The 18,872-nt window shown below is 45.3% G+C and overlaps 1 protein-coding gene across 1 annotated transcript in view; it reads right to left on the reverse strand.

The window, feature by feature from the left end:
* Positions 1-6,838: 6,838 nt before the first annotated feature.
* The window catches only part of LOC128707097 (serine/threonine-protein kinase 32A), a 52,213-nt gene continuing 40,179 nt past the window's right edge, over positions 6,839-18,872 (reverse strand). Inside the window, exons 6-9 of the mRNA XM_053802047.1 lie at positions 18,775-18,812; positions 9,072-9,197; positions 7,973-8,154; positions 6,839-7,462 (exon numbers count right to left, since the gene is read on the reverse strand). Coding sequence (XP_053658022.1) covers positions 6,839-7,462; positions 7,973-8,154; positions 9,072-9,197; positions 18,775-18,812 — 970 coding nt within the window. The remainder of the gene's footprint in view (positions 7,463-7,972; positions 8,155-9,071; positions 9,198-18,774; positions 18,813-18,872) is intronic.

Here is an 18,872-nt window from a genome sequence, read left to right on the forward strand (position 1 = left end):
CCATCAGGGGTGTAAGTTGTTGGTGCATCAAAAGGGGTTCCAGAAGCAATAGTAAGACAACATACAAGCTAGGATTGCAATAGGCTAACAAGGGGCATGACCTCTGATACGTACAGGTCGTGGAGTCATTAAAAACGACTTTGAACAAAGAGACAATGCATGCAGGTTTTTTTGCTTACTTGCGGGTAGATGAAGCCTTGGAATGGTTTTGTTTTGAAGAGCTTGTTAAAAAGACCAAACCAAATTGATAAAAACGTGATAAAAATAAGAGTTTGTATACCTTTATGGTAACTTTCTTTCGCTATAATTTAACACTGTAAAGCATAATAAATAATTCGCCTTAAAGTATGCAATTCGTATGCAGGAAACGTTTTTTAAGAAACATAAAGGTTTAGCTATCTGTTTTTTTTTAATTAACATACAGCGCTTGTTCTTGCGTTTTAAGAAGCTTGCCAACAAGGTGTTTTCCTCTAGAGTTCCACGGTAAAGACCGTGTGGTGAAGTCATTCCTGCACACATACGCTCCTGCGCACAGCCACGTGCAGGTGTTACCTCCTTCGCATGCATACGGCATGCACGTGCATAATTGTGCCGGCTGATTATCTAGCCCATACATGTGAACGAAACTTAAAACAAAAGAGCACAGCTACACCATTAATGGCACGTTTGTTGCGTGCTTTGCATCAGTTCCAAAGCAGGAAAGTGATGAATCTCTCTGTCGGGGTTTTGCAAACATTCTGTTGGTGGTGTAGGGGGCCTGTTACGGTACGACCGATGTAATAGTCATGGAAAGAGGGCTCACGTTTTTATGTCGCGATGCGAGTGAAGGAGAGCTTATACCCAGGAGACACCAAATTGCAATTGCGCTTCTGTTTTGATGAGTCTGACGGAAAGCGTACTTATTATGAGTCGGCTGGATTCCACAACCATTCCATGTCCCAGATGATTTGCAAGACAACGAGAAACGTAACACCCTGGGTATTGCTTCTTAACGAATCGGAAGCTTTAAATATTCAAAGCCATCATTGAATTCAGCTTCCACAGCGGTACGGATTGAGTGAAAGCGAGAAATAGTAAAAAGAGGAACGATTGATAGAGTGCAAGAGAGAGAAAGCTTTGATTTGCGCCTGGTAGGGTATGCAAACAGCAGCACCACTGTTTTTATCCATTCGTTTCAACATGAATGGTTCTAGACTTCGATTTTTCTGCTCCCTCGTGTACTGCTTCGCTGCTCTTCTCGTTGGTTTCATCAATTAATTTCCTTTTTTTTGTTGCCTAACGCTGCTGAATGTGTCTCAAAGCGCATATCAAACGAACAAAACTGTTTCACAAAGAACGGCACGAGACAAAACACTAAGGCGAAAAGCGAAAGGTAGCGAACGAGCGTGTGTAAACACGGCCAGGCGAAAGCAGAAAACCCAAAATGGCATAACACCGACTGACTGAAGCATGAGAAACGGACGCGAGCGAAACGTTGTGATGTCTACTGAGCTGGTTGCACTGCAATCAGGGGGTACCGAACTGTCCTTGACACGCACGTGCATGCTGTTGTGTGTGTGTGCGTGTGTGTTTGTCACAAAGTATAAGCGTGAAGGAGCGGGAGAACAGCAAGTTATGGAAGCTCGGCAAGCTCATGTTTCTTCATCCCCTACATCATCGAAGTTTTTTTTTTTGCGTCCGGAATGCCCGGAACTCGCCTAACGAACTTCTTTTGCGTCTTGCCAACTACCTTCTATGCCCCAGCACAGCGAGATGGCTTCGCTTTCGTATTGCACGAGGACAGTGCGAGGGTTTCGTGGCCCGGGTCCAATGGGTGGTCGTTGCGAGGTTGTGGGAGATTTCAAATTTACTTCCGCACAATTACGAATTGATATTGCAGCAGTGCTTCTTTCAGGCGAAGAAGCGACGACATTTTCTGGAAGCATCAGTTGTTCTAGCGTTTTTGGTGTAAAGAGGGCAGAGCGCAGCGGACCTGGTAGGGCGGGAGATTTTTCCATTTCCAGTTTCTTTTCCACGCTGGTTGGCGAAGTAAACGGCGCGGCGGATGGCAACGTGGTGCGCAGGGACGGGACGTTGCCGTGGTAGAATGTTTGCAGATGTACGACTACGGCTGTCACTTCATTAGCATGTCTTTAGGAACTAGCACGCTGTTTGTTGGATGTTGTGTCAACAGCCAGGACGGATGAATTGAGGAATTCATCGTTACGTTTGCGTTACCCTTTCACCGTTGTTTCGCACAGGGTGATGTCTAGCATTTGGCGCCATGGCAGTTGCTTTGCCGTGCGGATATCGTTAGTCTCTCTACTTGTCACGGTGACAGTACTGTACCCTGACAGGTGCTGCAAATGGACAATTTAATCGACTGAGGGCTTATTTGTTGTGATGTCATTCTTTAGATAGTACAATAAATCTTGAAGTGTCACCCGAACAGCAATATATAGAGCGTCCCAGGTAGCGTTTTCCAAATATTATCTAGGTATCCTAATGTCCGTCAGTCAGGGCTCTTTCGGTATCCAGATCTTTACGACGAAGGCTTTGAAAGGCTCGTCTTCCAACCACCTGATGAATTCATTCGTTTGACCGGAGCTGTCAAACAGTGTGAAGAAAGTTAACCAAACCTGCCCTGCGGTGTGTTTGTGCTGTCAAACTAATCAGAGATAAAGCCTACTCGGAATAGGGACGAGGTACTATATCTTAAACGAGTACAAAATCACACTCAGCCTTAGCTGCGTGTTCTTCACCAGTGGGTCGATCAAATGATGAAGAATTGTTTTTATTTCATCTCCCTCAGCTTCATACTTCCTGCACCTGAAGTACGGTGGAAGTTTGGGCTACCCTGGACTATGGTGTAGCCTTTCGGGGTAGGATAGAACAGGTAAATACAAACAAAAACCTTTCCGCGGAGTTGCTGTACCGAAGCTGTCCATGGTGTTCTCGGTAGGTACTTGCGTAAATATCAGTGGTTTCTTGAAGCATTCCGCACGTTGGTGAGCATGTCTATATATGTTTTGGTAAAGAAAGTGCTCAAATTGAATCCGGAACATGTGCAGGGTTTCCTTTTGGGTGGATGTCAAATCATCCTGCAGACAAACACACTCCCAAACTTCTTCCATTACCGTACGTCGAGATGAATCCGATCGTATCCTTAGGCATCTAGACAGCTGCTCTTGGGGATTGGAAAATGAAAAGTTCTTGCTACCCGTAGCTTTATCCTCGCACAGATAATAGTCCCGCTGGCACCCAATGCTTTAACTTCACACCACTCCACTCCAAAGAATGGCTGGCGACGCCTGCCCACCCTGGTCGGACCGCAGACGGGGAACAGTTCTCCCTGTCTCACTGTCTCGGTTCGGTAATCTTTGATTAGAGCAGCCGGTGCAATCATCCTCCGGGCATCGGGTGACTGTCCTGTTTGCTTATCTGTAGTTCTAATTTGAGTGCTCGGCAAACTTCCCCCACAGCGACGAGGAGCTTCCGACGTAACAAAAACACCCGCACACATATACACCGTTGAATAGGGGCTTTGATATCACGCTGGAATTAAAGCATTAGCAGCATTGATTGATCCTTGACCGAGGGCTATGAGGTTTACGCGTGCTATCATCACCCTCGACCTTACAACTCACCATTCGCCAGACGATTAGCCGGCTTGCCGTACCCCGGGATTTGGAACCCGAGGCACGATATCAGGCAGCTTAACCATAAATGCACCTGATGGAGCATGCTGAGGGTGGTACATTAGGTTGGGTAACGCTTGGCAAATTGAAATAAATCGCCCTGAAATGTATGTTGCTCGTTTTCACGTACCGCGTGCGCAACAGTTCGCTGCCGCGGAACGCTACCATTACGTATTGATTAAAACATTGCATACATGCGGGCGCTCGTGCACAGTGTAATTGGGAGTGGGTAATACCGTACGGTGGGCAGCATGGGTATTGGTTTGCGATTGCAAAGTGCAACAAGGTGGAATAAGGTGCTTCCAAACTTGGTATCTCCTGTCGAGATAGTGATTTCGGTTACTTCCTGCTTCATTTTTTTTTGTTGGTTTATTGCTTCCAGCTCTCTCATCGCACGAACAGTTGTAGCCTGGCAGTAGGGTGGGAACTGAACCGTTCGATTGGTGCGTCAGTTCAAAGCTAAGCGTTAGTCCATCCAGGGGTATGAAAATCAATTTAAAAGATGATCAAAAGCACTGCAGCCCTCTCAGTCGGATATTACCGGTGGCGGTCAGGGTGAGCTTGGCCGGTGTCTAACCTGATCCTTGGCGAGTTTCAACGATAGTTGCGCGATTTGAAACTTCACAGTACCTGCACCGCTAGTGGTAAAGCCATCCATTCCACTAGTGGACACGCCGGTGTAGGGGGATGGTTTGCTAGTGATGGTGTTAGATGATATATTCTGCTTCACCGGACGTGTGCAAAAATAGCAGTACAATCGAAAGGTAAAACCACAGCAAAGAAGGCCGGTGGGATGAAGGAGAAGCAGAACGATCCGTTTGATTTGAATGCTACTAGTACATGCTATCAGCACCGAATTGGGTGGTTCGTAACCAACCGTGGAGGTTACACACCAGTGCAGTGGTGTGGATTGTTGCATATTGCAGAGGCATTCAATTAAAAACTCCTGCCAGGGAATTTCGTCTCGAACAATATCGTTTTCACAAATTGGCGGGCAAGTACAAATACGTCAGCAGTGAATATGCAGCGGAGTGGGTCCATGTCGTGCAGTGATGGAATAAAATATTTCCATTCACTTCAATGGCTTAAAGGGGTATTCACGGTTGCAATGAGATGTCGTTTTGTTCGAGCATGCAATACACATTTTCAACAGGGTGATTGAATTGTTTAGAGATTGAATTGTAATCCACCATCCTCTGTACGGATTTGACAAATATGGTTTGTTATTAATGCTGCCAACACCGTAGTTATGCTTTGAGCAATTACATCATTGCCGTTTCAGGTAGCAATGTTGCAGAATGTTGCAATTACAATTTTGAAGCAGCAGTGTTGCCAGCAACAGTGTAAGATTGCATAGATATACATATATTGCGGTTGCATACATATAGGCGTACACATGATGATGGTATGAAATTAGTATTTAAGCCCAAATATGAACTGTCTGTAGTTTCTATAGTAAATAGCAAATATTAGGTCATTATTGTACTTCAAGTTGGATAATTTTTCTAATAATTGTATGAATTTATCGGATTAATAATCCTGATTGTGCGCCTTTGCAGTATGCAATTTCCCTGACCAACCCTGTATTACTTACCAGTACTGTACGAAGTTGTGCGGAGTGCATACCATTCAGGCGCAACGTCACCATATAGCTAATCAGCATAAGTATGTGATATGTCACAAAACAAGCAAACAGTTGGTTTGTGCAAGTGCAGCCAATAGGGTGATATTACTATGACATGACGTTAGATGAAGTCACGGGCAAACAAAACAGTTCATCACTTACTGATAACAAAGGGTATAAATGACGGCTATAAAGGGGTAAAACATGGTGCTTACTTGCCTGTTACAAAGCATAATACTGGCGTGTGTTACGGAGCGGAAAGTACATCAACAAGCGTACACGAAAGGAGAAAAAGAAAGCAAAAACACACATCCACCACAAAGGGTTGGTATGGTGAGCACACCTTAACGCTAGTAACCTTCTTCTTGCTAAAGAAAAAGAGTAAACCGTAACGGATCGCGCCATTAGCATGATGTAGCAAAACTTTCAACCTTGTTGCACGCAACATGAACATACTTACCCGTATTACCCGTGTTACCTTGCCCTGTTGTAATGAGTTTCGTTTTTTAGCGTTTGTGTAATGGCGTTCATAAATAATGTGTGGATGGGGTAGTGTGTGCGTGGGCGTGTATTTTTTTCTTCAATGATTTAAGTTGTTGAATTAATATTCTTTATTTCACAGCGTTTCACAAACTAACATACACGTTCTACTTCGTTTTGCACTTGCTAATTCAAATGCGCTCGGTGCGGGTGCTTTGCGATTGTACGACAGTCGCCTGGAAGGTAGGCAGCTATGCGGCCACCGGTCTGACGACTGGGTGATTTATTCGATTGGCAAATAAGCACGGGAGCGTAAAATCGTTCTAGAGGATGTACACAATGGGTGTGCGCGGTAGAGGAAGCGGGAGCCCGAAGGATCGAGGATGGGTAGTTGTACATGCACCTACAGACATGGCAGGCTGTTAAGCGTTCCTCGGTGTGATAAATTACCCATCTGCCGTACTGCAAGGCGCAATCGATCGTCGTACTGTGCAATTGACTGGCGGTTTTAACTATCCGTAGCTGTTCGCGGGTTTATTTGACCTTTTTTTCGCTCTCTCTTTCTTTCCTCTCAGTAGCCTAATACAGGTGGGAGCCGAACGGATAGACAACGAAAGAAAATAACGTAACACGTCTTCACGAGAGTGTGGCTCAGTTGAGCTCACGCGCAGTTCGCGTGAGCATGAGCAGCACCGTTTCGTTTGCTTACGAGCTAAATGCAGCATGCAGTTTTAATGTGAATGTGTACCACCTAGCTGCTCGTGCTGGTTGATAAATGATTGCCTCCGGTGCTAAATGAACCCACGGACCGTTGCATGCAGGTGGGTCGGTAATATACTTTCCGCGCCACGGTGGCGTAGCCACACCAGTCCACGGACATCGGGTTCAACGGCGTAGACACGGTGTGAAGCGTGCGCGTGTGCGTGGTTTCGAGCGGTGGGGATGTCAGTCTCTTCCTGCGGCGGTGGCCTCGGGTGTACCGCTGGTGTATCACAAGCCGGGAGCCCCGTACGGCTCAGATAATGTGGCAGGACTCGCCCGATCCAGGTAGGTGCTGCTAGATGCTGCTTTTCGGCGACGGTGTCCGGTCGATGTAGTCGATCGTGTCGGTGGTGGAACCGGACCGACCCGTCCCTGGGACCGGTACTGGGGCGGACGCAATCGGGTCGGCCGAGCGGGAAAGGGGCGGTGGTCCGGTCGCTCCTGTCACGCTGCTGACACCGGACACCTGCTCGGCACGTTCGCTGATCGTCGCCAGACCACGGTCGACCGGCAGGCCGAGGCTCGAAACGTGCGAGTTGGCCATCGCCTGATCGAGCTCCTGTTGCCATTCGGACTCTTTCGCTTCCATCGCCTTACGCTTCAGCTCTTTGTAGCGGTTGTAGACGAGAAACTCCTTCAGCAGCTGCGTATCGAGCTGGCTGTGCAGCTGGTCATTGTTTTCCTTGTGCACGGACCGCTGCTTCGCCAGGCGCTTTTTCTTCTTGTGCAGCGGCTTCGTCTCGACGATCATCTCTTCCAGCTCCAGGCTTGGGTCACAGTTGAGGTGATCCTTCGAAGGCTTGAACGGTGGGTTGGTGCGTTTGGCCAGCACACGCTCAAAGTCGGTGCCGCGCAAGAGCTTCGTCAGATGCAGCTCCTTCAGTGTGCTGATACGTGCACCTGGATGCACATTCAGCAACTACATCATGAACGGTGCAAAACAATTATATAGAAGATGTCTAAGCTTTGTGATTGTGAAAATGGTTTAAAAAATGGTTGATAAAAGTAGGTAGAAGATAAAAGCAAGAGAAGAAAAAGCGCTCAGGTCGTAATAAAACAATTTTTGAAATCATTTGCATACATGGAGGCGTTTAAATTGTTCGAAGGCCAAATCAATTTCGAAGTTCAGTTTGTACGCCTAGATGTATGCAAAAAAATTATTATCTACATGTAGAGCGCTTTTAACTGCTTCTATTTTGAGAAAAAGAGGTCAATGTTTCATAGAAATATAAATAATATAGTTTCGATGCTTAGGCTTATGAATTGCATACTTTTAGGCGAATTTTTATACAAGCTAACGACACCAAGCAGCGTCCCAATCAACGCGCCTAAAGATATGCAACTATCATGAAGAATCTGATGGCAGTAGGATATTATCCTTTCCGCCAAACGTTTATCTCGTGAGACGGTGCTACTTTCGAAACCTCACCTTGGAGAGCAGATCGACGAAGTTGTCACTCCAGTGGCGGGGATAGTGCGGCTGTGTGTTGAGTATGTTTTTCACCTCGGCGAGCGGTGTCGACGAGTGTACGACGAAGGGTCGGCCACCACTCCGCAGCTCGTAAGCGACCACACCAAGGCTCCACCAGTCGACCGGATAGCTGTAACCGGCTGGCAGAAGAAAAAAAAAACGGAAATCATTACTTTCGAGTGGCGTTTTGTGTGCGATGAGAACGGTATGGCGGAGGAAGAGAGATAGTGCAGATGGAGCGCTAAGCTACGGGGGCTCTTGACCCGCTAGATGGGTTGCGAGCTCTCAGAGTAGTGCAGCATACTGCAGTGCTGTGTCGCCTGCAAGGTATGCACAGCGCTACACAAGAAACTCGCATCCTTGCACAGGAGCTGTCCGATGAAACTATTTGATTTCGTTAAGAAATAATTCCACTTTCGGCGAGTGTGGTTAGTAAATCTCCGGCATCGACCTCGGCATCCGTGTTCGAAGGCAGTTGATTTATTCGCTCAATTCTGTTTGTCCAGCGGGGTTTATGAAGTTTGTGTGTGTGTGCGTACGTTCGGCGTTTCAATTTAATGATGTGGAATAATTTAATGGTTTATTGGCACACATTTTCATCCGCTTCTGTGCTTCCCGGCATTCCGACACGTTCGATACGAAAGGGAGAATTTCCCTTGTCGGCGGAAATGAGATGCGGCTCTCGGGGATGGGTGTGTTGATTTTTTGTTTGTCGTTGTACGGTACGCTTGTTTGTATCCCTGCGGGCGTATGTTTTTTTTCAAACGAGATGAGTTTTTTCCCCTCTCTATGTGGTACCTCTTCCGTTTGATGGTTTGCTAATGTTGTGCTAGGGGATCGCTTCATCATCATGATGAAAAATTATTGGTGGTGAAATGGGTAGAGTTTATTATTAATTGCGGAACATTATGAACGCTCCGGCCACGGGTTGCGAATGGGTTGTGGAGTGTTGGGAGGGGTTTGGCCTTTTTTTCTGTTCATTTTCCCAGACATGGTGCAGCAATTCGTTCCCAACGCTTCCAGCAGCGTGACCGTGCCGAGACGAACGGAGACTTACCGATTTCCTCTAAGGCACACATAAATACTTCCGGGGCCATGTACGGTTTGGTGCCGGACATGCTGCAGGCGAGTCCGTCCGGCGGTAATCGGGTCGCTATGTTAAAGTCCGTCAGATGCGCATGGCCTACACGCAGCGTTTGGAAAGGAGTTAAGATGGAAGAAATGAAATACAAGCTGAATTAGAACTGTCACGTCTGCAGGTATTTGTAGACTATTTTTAACACGGCGTATGTCACAAACAACCGCACATTCGTCTGCTTGCAGCTAAGCAAACGATTACTTAACGGCAAAATGTCAGGAAAGGAAAGAATGTCTTCAGTTCTGGTATTGAAAAGACCTTTGATGTTTACGGTCGACCGCGCAGGAATAACAATCACTGCAGAGGCTCCAGCGCTATTCCAAACGACAACAGAACCGATCGATCATGTCCAGCGTATCGTCGTTTGCCTATCAAGGCTTGGGGTGTTTTTTGTGTGTTGTTGGTGTCTTTGCGACCTTCTACAGCTTTCCGTACCGGCTGCATGCAGTCGCGACTTTTAAGTTCCTTAGGCAGCACCATCGGGCCTTTTCTTCCCGAGCGTAAACATGAACCGGTCACGTGTCTTATCTTGGTCGGTGTCGTCTGCGGAGAACACTTGTGCGAACGGTACACTTCAAACGTGCCAAAGATTATGACATGAAATGGCAAGCCGTTTTGAGCGCCCGGTTCGGTATCCTTCACCCCGTTAGAGGCGGATAGGATGGATTTTTTTGCTTCTCATCTTTGCAAATGGCTTTTCTTGTTTACCCAGGTGTACTTTTTTTAGGTGACTGAGAAACATTGCGCTGAGCTTGACAGCTTTGATCCTTGGTCGAGCTTTTTTAAAAGGCGATATGTAACGAGGCGGAATCGTTATTTTTTGCTATTGATAGAAACCAAACGTCGGTAAAGATGTGTAAAACAAGTTAAATAGAAGAGGGAAAATATGAAATGTGGCTTGCAAGTACTACATGTGTAGCAAGCTTTGAAAACGCCTGCAGGTATGCAAATTGCAGTAAAAAATCACGATACAAAACGGTAAAAGCGCCCTATGAGTGAAATAAATTTTATTGCATACATGTAGGCGCATAACTTTTGCGTGGGTCAAGGGAAAGTTTGAACCACTCTTTAAACGGGTGGTTTTAAATTTATTTAATTTGGAATTTGGAATTTAATTACCAAATACGCTGCTTGCAAAGGTTTGAAGAGCGCATCATATTTTTCTATTTATTTGACTCTTGCTCAATTTGTAAGCCTGCATGTATGCAACGATAATAACGAACAAATGGTGAGCGCTTTAAAACATTTTGTCAATTGCTCTGATAAACTAAGCGACGAACAATTTATGAAATTAATTTTCTTGGAAAGTATTTTTCTTCTCACGCTAAACGTTTACGGAATAAAACTTAAAGTGGCAGTCATCTTGTTTTGGGTACGGTAAAAACCCACCGCGTCGATCCTTTTAATTACGTTTTAGCTAAATTGCATTAGATATTCATATATGTTGCGTGTGGGGAATTGGAAACAAGCGTGAAAGTTATGCCCTTTCTTCATCCACAAATACCAGCTGTGGCCACCATGAACGCAGCACGACCACGGCGACAAGCCATGCTATAAAAAGGATCAAAATGCGTTGAAGTTAAGGATTTCATCGCTTTCTCACACATCCAATTCCAGCTGCCTCGTCGTCCCTTGTCGGATAGGCAACAAACGGCCGTCACAAACGGGCTTCCCCACCACCAATAGGCCTGGTGTGAATCGTGTGCGGCAAGCGTGGGGATGGGCGGAAATGGGCGAGGAATGAAAATTTAAAACTCTCTCGCAAAATGCCACGCTCCCGTCTGGTTACAAGTGGAACCCGTTTTAGGTTCCTTTTTTTTAGATTTTGGTTTTTTGGCTCGGTGCGTTACTAAAAATGGTTTCTATCAGCTCGAGTGATCGAGCCCATCCATTGGACCATCTGCAAAAGATTAGAATTGCCAAGATCGGGACCGGGTAGGCGCGGAGATGGTAAACACGAGCGAAAAGGGACGCGGGAACGTTTCAGCCTAATTCTATCGGTTGGACTGGCATGCTGTTTTTGTTTGGTTGGTTCCTTTAGTAAAGCTCATGCTTCGCACAACCGTGAACGGGTGTTGGCGAAGCGGGCGATGATGGGATTTCCCACGAGGGATACGCGCGCGGAAGATGGGTAGGGGATTTTCTGCGGCGTTTATTTCCTAATTTTATGGCTCTCCAAGGAAAGCCCGTAAGACAGGATGGGCAAGAAACAAGCGACACAGGAAATAAATAAATATAAAAAAAATCTCCGAAAATAAAAATCCAAGACGCATCCGGAAGCAGTTCGGGTACGGTTTTGGGCTTCATTTCTGCACACCCAACCCTACCCCATCCCGCCCCCCCCCCCCCTCCCAAGCTCCTAGCGAACGAGTGAAATAGTGATGGGCAAAGCTACTGAGTTTGTTTTCATGGCCGTTGGTTGACGATGTTTGCCACAGCTCTAGTGGTATCTGTAAAAGAAGCAGAGCAACAGCAAAAAAAAACAAAAACAAACAAAATGGGCGGTTAAAATCGGGAAATGCCCAAAATCAACGGATTAAGGTGAATCTTGAGCGTAAACGGTAGCACAAAATCACGAGGAATGTTCGGAGGATAAAAAAAAATACGACAACACTAGCAAAACCTAACCAAACACACGAACTCACATATCCGTTTCCGTTTGGTTCGCGTCTGTTTTGTTGAGCCTTATGACACGGGATTGGCTTTTGTCGTTTCCTGTTTCGCTTCTTCTCGACGCAAAGAAATCAAGCAAAGACACGCCGTCAATGGACGGGGTGGTGGTGGAACCGGGATGGTGCCGAACGGAGCGAGCCGCTAGCAACACGCTTGGGAATAATAAAGGAAAAATATCTCCTTTATGACTGTCGTTTTCCATTTTCGGCCCGGCACACACGGCATGGGGTAAGCGTTACACTACAGCCAATTGAAACCGGAAGATCCACCATTGGCACGGGGTTCGATGCGTACGTGATCGTCGCACCGGTTGAAGGATGACACAACGGTTCGATGGTTGCGGACGTGCCATGATTGCCGAACGCTTGCGATGAGGCATCGGGTGTCGGGGCAGGGTACGTCACCCATTGTGCGTCAAAAATGTTGGGAAATGGTACCGAGGGGGGGTTTTTGAAAAGAACGATAACCATTTTAGTCACTTTCAACAGTCCCGGTTAGAGCCCGTGGTGTGTGGATGTTACTGGTACGGGCATACGTCTTAGACCGGGAGGGAAACACATTAGGAAATATTTGTATGTTAATAAGGGTCACAGTGGCACCCTGTACGAAAGGGATGGATAATAGTTTATAACACGTTTTTTCATTCTTCTAAACTGCTGTGAACGGTGGGAAGCATGCTGGGTGCTTGGAGTTTCATTGAGATAAGTAAATAGCTGCAAACGAAAATTAAGATTGCTTTAAAATGGGGATTCCTTAAACAAATGGTCTTGAATATACTGGTCTGGACGAACATATAAATTGAATACACTAGCAACCCTTTCTCCTATGCCTTGTTTTCAACAAAAAAAAAACGTCAAAAGGTATGCAATTTAAGCTTCAAACTCTCTTTAAGAAAGTAAAAAGACTCCTAACTAGATAGAACCTTTTTAAAATATCGTTTTAATGGATTTCACGTTGTTCCAAACTATTTAAACACGTTCTTATAAGCATTTCAAACATTCGCCTAAAGGTATGCAATAAACGATAACGTCTCTCTTATTAGGAGCTGTTTAGATTTTAAAATGTATAATATTAATTAAAATTGCTCCAAATCTAACGCCTCATTACAATATTACAAAAAATACTTTTTTATGTTATTAATCTTAAAAAATAAATACTTCGGTGTGGTTACTGGACGTACAAGAAGATCAATAGTTGTGAGCATAACTAAATAAATTTTTTGCTTTATATTTTTCTCGATACTTTTGCAGAATTAAACGTTAGACTTACAATATTTTTTAAATTTAAATAAGATTGTTTGTCGGTGTTTCTGTTAATAGCTTCAAAAGCATAACACCTAAAGGTAGGCAATAGTGGAACATGAAATGCTTGTTAAAACGAATTTAATTATGATGCATTGCTATTAAGTGTGGCTTATGTATACATTATGTTAAGTATACATATTTTTTTTTATAAATGGTCTTAAAAACTTGACATAAACTCCTTAACCTAAAAAAAAATCAAGGAATCCAGCAAAATCTGTGCATGCAGATTGTGTATCCCTATACCATTTTACATAAATTTTTTCGTCGCGTTAAATAAGATTCTCCTATTTCTTTAGAGTGTCTAGTAAATGTTCACCATAAAACGAAGATATTTTTCACGCTCAATAAAAACGCTCCGAGCGTGTCGCTTCTTGCAGCATCTTCCATCCCTTGCCTAAAAGGGTTAAATTAAACGATTCCACCGAGGGGGACAATCTGCTTTATAATAAATTGCTACAGCAGCTCGCCTTGCATGTCACCGAAGTATACGTTCCTTTCCCGGTCAACCAGCAAAACCGCAAAAGGACATGCCAGGGAATGGCAGCAAGGAATGGGATAAAAAAAACTAAAGCTGTTTAATGAAATCACGTCCTCAAGCATTGCCGTTCGAGGACGATGGGATCCCATCACCAACATATAAGGCTTCCGCAAAAAAAAAACTCACCGCATACGCATACGCCTCGATTTGAAGCGTGCAATTCGTAAAAATAATCATCTCACCAACCATCCCATCGAGCGCCATCCCATCCAAACCATTTCCGGACGGTTGTTCGTTCGCTCACGATCGATGCGTGCGATGGTCGGCTTTGAGTGCCTGTGCACTCCCAGGGAAACCACACCAACCGAAGCAAACGTCTCTGTCTGCTGCCTTTTCCTACATGCCAGCACCAGGGAGTGGGCGGACGGGCAAACCCAACGCATGCAAACACCGTAACTGATCCGGGTGTGCGCAAGAAAACAGGCAAGGGTCGGAACCGTCAATTGATTGGAAAATTGGATCCAATCGAACAGGAAGCTATTATTCGAAGGTTTTGCCGCTTCCTCGGGGCTCGTTTTTGGGTCCGCTGCCCTCCAGACACGCACGTCACGCGCTTACGCAATGCCTACCGATCCTCTATCTGTCTGGATCCGATTCTTGTGGCAGTGGCCAAAAACCGTTTCCGATTTGTTTTGTTTTGGTTTGTCGTGTTTTCGTCGTTTGATGATGAGTCGGTGCGAAATCGGTGTGCAATTTTTGTCGGGTGCCCAGGCAGATTTTGAGATTCCGATTGCTCTGATCCTTTGCCATGCTTTCCTTTAATCCTCCGCACTGCGCTGTATTGTTTTGCGCTTTGATGGCACGTGCCGTGAAGATGTTATCCGAGCGTGAAACACTCACTGCTCACTGACGTAGGTAAGTGTATGTTTGTACTTTATTAGATTAAATCTTTCGTTGTTTCGTTGGGCCAAAAGGTAATTAAAATACCGATTCAACCCCTGTAGGGGACGCTCCCGGGAGTTCTAGTTGCAAGCAAATCAATAAGCAGAATAAATCAAGCTTCACCCGTTGCTTTTTTAATATTTGAAATTACTTCACCGCGTCGCGTCAATCACAGTGCTAGCGCTGTTTGAAACACCTTCGAGCAGAGTGAATAGTCGGTTTGCCCACCGCCTCGGGAACTGCAGTGAATTCCGCGTCCAGCGCAGTAGTTCGTAGAAGGATATGATTTTTTGCTAAATTTTCTTTCCTTTCCTTTCCTGGAAACGAATTAATAAAACGCTCTTTCACTCGTTTACAAAGCAAACCATCTGTCCAGCCGGTTGGAGTCGATCAGTTTGCGTTTGTTATTACGTGTTGTCCATTGCATTCACGACGAAGCAGAACGGCACTCTCCTTCGGGAGGAGAATCCAGCAGTGGGAGTGATGATTGGAAAACTGGATTGAAAGCAGAACTGCAACCGACTGCGAGGACGCACCGTACCGTGGTAAAGCACTTCTAAGTCGGTAGTTCCAACGGGTGCGTGGGTGTGATTGAGAAGCGGTAATGAGCTTACTGATAATTTCATTACACTTTCCACGAGTATCTCCGCTGCCCGTGACTGCCAGTTCTCCACGTAATCCTGGTTGAATGCAAGCGCCAAGGGATGACGTTTGCCTGCGACGATTGAAACTGTATCGAGCGAGCGAAAGTTGCCATTAATAACAGCAGCAGACCGGGAGCAGTGTGGGAGAACCACACCAACCGGAGCAACGGAACCCGATCGAATGGTTTGACAGTTACGATTGTGATTGCAGCGAGTAAGCCGCACGTACTTACGGTATTGCTTTTCCACCGTACTTACGTTCGGTTATTCCTTTCCATTAGCAGCAAGTTTCGCACATCGTATCTTCGCACCCAGCCAAAGAGGATGTACTTAATAAAATAATTACTTTCTGCTGTACCGTCGAACACGGGGCGGGAATAAACAATCCGCTTTCCCGGATACGGTTTCGTTAAAGTACCGGGCGTCGTCCATCAGGACGCGGACGGATGGCAATTAAAAACAATTAATCTGGTGCCGGCAGAACTGGTGCGCGAACTGTCCAGCTGATTGACATTGATGCTAACGGTGCTAATTCTTTCTCGTGAGGGTTTGAGCGTGTGTGAGTTATTTTCTGCGTTTTTCCCATGTGTGTACGGGCGGTGAATTTTATGAAGTACCGGGCGTCTCCATCACGCTTCGTGTTGGTTAGAATTTTATTGGATTAGGGATGTAAATGATGTGTCCTATTTTTCGAATTGAAAAGGATTTTTTTTTGTGCAAGGCAGACAGATTTTCTTTGTGAATTTTGAAAGTGTTAACTGTAGCTGTTGCTGTGTTGAATATCACTTCTTTTGTTTAAAAGTAGAAGGATTTGACCATAGCAAAGATTCTAGCAGGAAATGGAAAACCTTTGCTAGATCGTTGTACACTAGCGAACCCTTCCATCCTGTTAGCGCAAAGATTACGCTAAAAATCATGACCTGAAGTGAGCTTGATGCGATGACAGTTCGCTCCGTCGCTTGTTATAGATTGTGAATGAGGACACTTGGCAGCGTGGCTTTCAATTCGCTTTATTTTCCTTAGGCAGCACAGTACATCCCGGAACGTTGCAAAACTACTTGCTTCCTTGCAAAAGAAGCGGAAGGAGATAGAATTTCTCTCCATCAACGCATACTTCTCCATCAAGTTTTCGCTATTTGTTGCCTCCCTGCCGCCTAACAGGTTCCATTCATTTTTTTTTGTTGCTGTGTTCCGCCGTGCCTGTGTGCTCCCAGTTGATGCACTACAGATTTTACCGGTAGTTTGCTAGTGGTCATAAAATATGCAAAACAATTTCCCGCTCTTGACCAGGCCAGCACAATGGCGAATGAGAAAAACTATGGCGCAGCACAGAACAGCCCGGATACGCGGGAAGACAGCGGGAAAATTGTTCTATTCATCTCCGTGTTTGCTTCTGGGCTGCCGCCATGTCCAGCCGCGCTACTGCTTGTTTGCCTTCAGCAAAGCGGCAGAAAATAAATGAAAACGGCCTCCAAGAAGTTCGCCACCGCTGAAGCCGTGCTGTAGTACGGTCAAGCCCCGAAAGCAAAAGGGCTTCATTTATTCCACTCCAGCTTCTGATGCTTTGTTGTGCTTTCTTTCTTTTTTTGCTGCAGTGTTCGTGCATTGAAACTTTGTAAGTTTTTGGCTCTGGCTACTCAAGTTTTGTGCGCTTCGCATTCCTTTCTTTGGGTCGCCATTTTTTTTGTCCCAGCTAAAGGCGAGAAAATGTATAGCGAGCAAAAGGCCGATGGCGATTAATTCTATGTTGGGCTCATTCTTCGCTGGCTTTCGGTAGACGTGTATGCTGCGTTTGAAGTGCTGTTGACTTTTGCAACCTTGGGTAATAACCGGAAGCAGAGCAAATAAGACTTGTAATGCGCTAATCGACCAATTAATTTAATTCTGGTGAAAAAAATTATACATAGGAGAGAAGAAAAGGTGTAGTAATATCGTTATTTCGTTCTCTTTGCCACATTATGGTTTTTTCAAGCTCTTTTTAGTTATGTCTTACTCGTTGCATAACACTTTAATTGCGTTTATTAAATCCCTGCCTGGTCTAATCTTCTCCGTGAACATTTGCATTCATGTATTTCCATGAGTGTACTGATGAGTGTACAATAGCACACGTTTGACGAGTGAAAAACACGCCAAGAAGAGTAACACAAATTTGCAAAATTACCATAATGACAATTTATTGTTTATGTAACGCGCCTAAATGTATGCATTTCTGCAAACTTTACCGCTCTATTGATAGCATTTTAATTGTAAATTTAACTACGATAAGCTTCAGAGCTATTTCACATAAGCGAAATACGGGTTAGAAATCATATGGCTACAAATAATATCTCGAACATCGATTAGAAATAAAGAAACATTCATTATTATTTTTTTCAAAATCATCAGTATTAGACAGGAAAATAACTCATAGCTTATTTATATTTAAGCTAGCATAAATTGAAGTGAAATACTTTACTAACAAACGTAAAATGAGCAACACTCCAGTAAATGTACCTGAATAAAATCTCATCAGTCTTGATAGTAGTGGTGTAGGTGTCATTCTCGATTACGATGTGTTATGTGTTTTGCATACATTCAGGCGTCTTATCTGTACTCAGTGTCGATTAAGCTTCGTGTCTGACCCCAGCTACCCCAAACACATGAAATAGCACACTGGTTTTCTATTAACGTCGCCGCTATTCAACCCCACTCACCCTCCTTCCTTATCCTTCCCCTTAACTCCACCATCCAGCTAAATCCACTTGACAGCATGTTTCGGGTGTTATCAATGAGAGCGAACGGGTGAAAAAAGGGGTTGTTTCATCGCACGCACAATATACACACGCCATTGGTGCGTTTTGACCTACAGCCATCATGTTGCTGTTGGATGAGTCTTATCTTTCTCCATCAATCTTTAGGGGCAGAACGGAACCGGGGAGAGGCATATGACAAAAAAAAAATCCCCCGACAACCGAATAACGGTGTCCGGAGGGCCGGCATGTTTCGATTTGCTCGTCCCGGAAATACGTCCGTGGCCTCGGGGGGGTAGACCACAACAAAAACGATGAAAGCGATAAAATTATGAAGATGATTGTCAGTTCATATTTTAAAACGGAGCGAAAGTGCCAAACCGACAAGTCACACACACACACACACACACACACACACAGCCGGGCGCGGTTGAACGTGTGCGGGTGTTGGAATGTAAATAATATCCCAGCGCCATCCTTCGTGACAATCGACGACGAAACCCGGCACGAAACCGGGTGCGGGACCGAAGCGCCTGCAGGCAAACGGGCAAAGTTTTCTACCAGCAGCGCGCTGACAGTAAAAAAAAAAAATAAACACGGGTTTTGATTCGGGCTGTTCCATCTTCGTGGAAATTTGTCCGCTTTTTTTTCCATCTCGCCCGTCTTGTTCGCTTCCGTCTCGCCGTTGTTTCCGTGTTCGCTTTTGTTTTCTTTACAGCGCCGGTTTGTTACTAGAGCTGTCAAGCCGATGCAGAAGAATAAACACACCTCGACTAGCGGTCATGGCGGTTTCACTGGATTAACCTTGGCCCGTGAAGTGTTGTCACCGTCCCTAAGCCTGACGGTACTTACCTTCCTCGTCCAGCAGGATGTTGTCCGGTTTGATGTCCCTGGAGGAAGTTGACGGATGGCACCAGTGCGGCAAATGTGTGTGGAAGAGAACCAAGGCA

Source organism: Anopheles marshallii, chromosome X (genome assembly GCF_943734725.1).
Source record: "Anopheles marshallii chromosome X, idAnoMarsDA_429_01, whole genome shotgun sequence".
In the NCBI taxonomy this organism is placed as follows: Eukaryota; Metazoa; Arthropoda; class Insecta; order Diptera; family Culicidae; genus Anopheles; species Anopheles marshallii.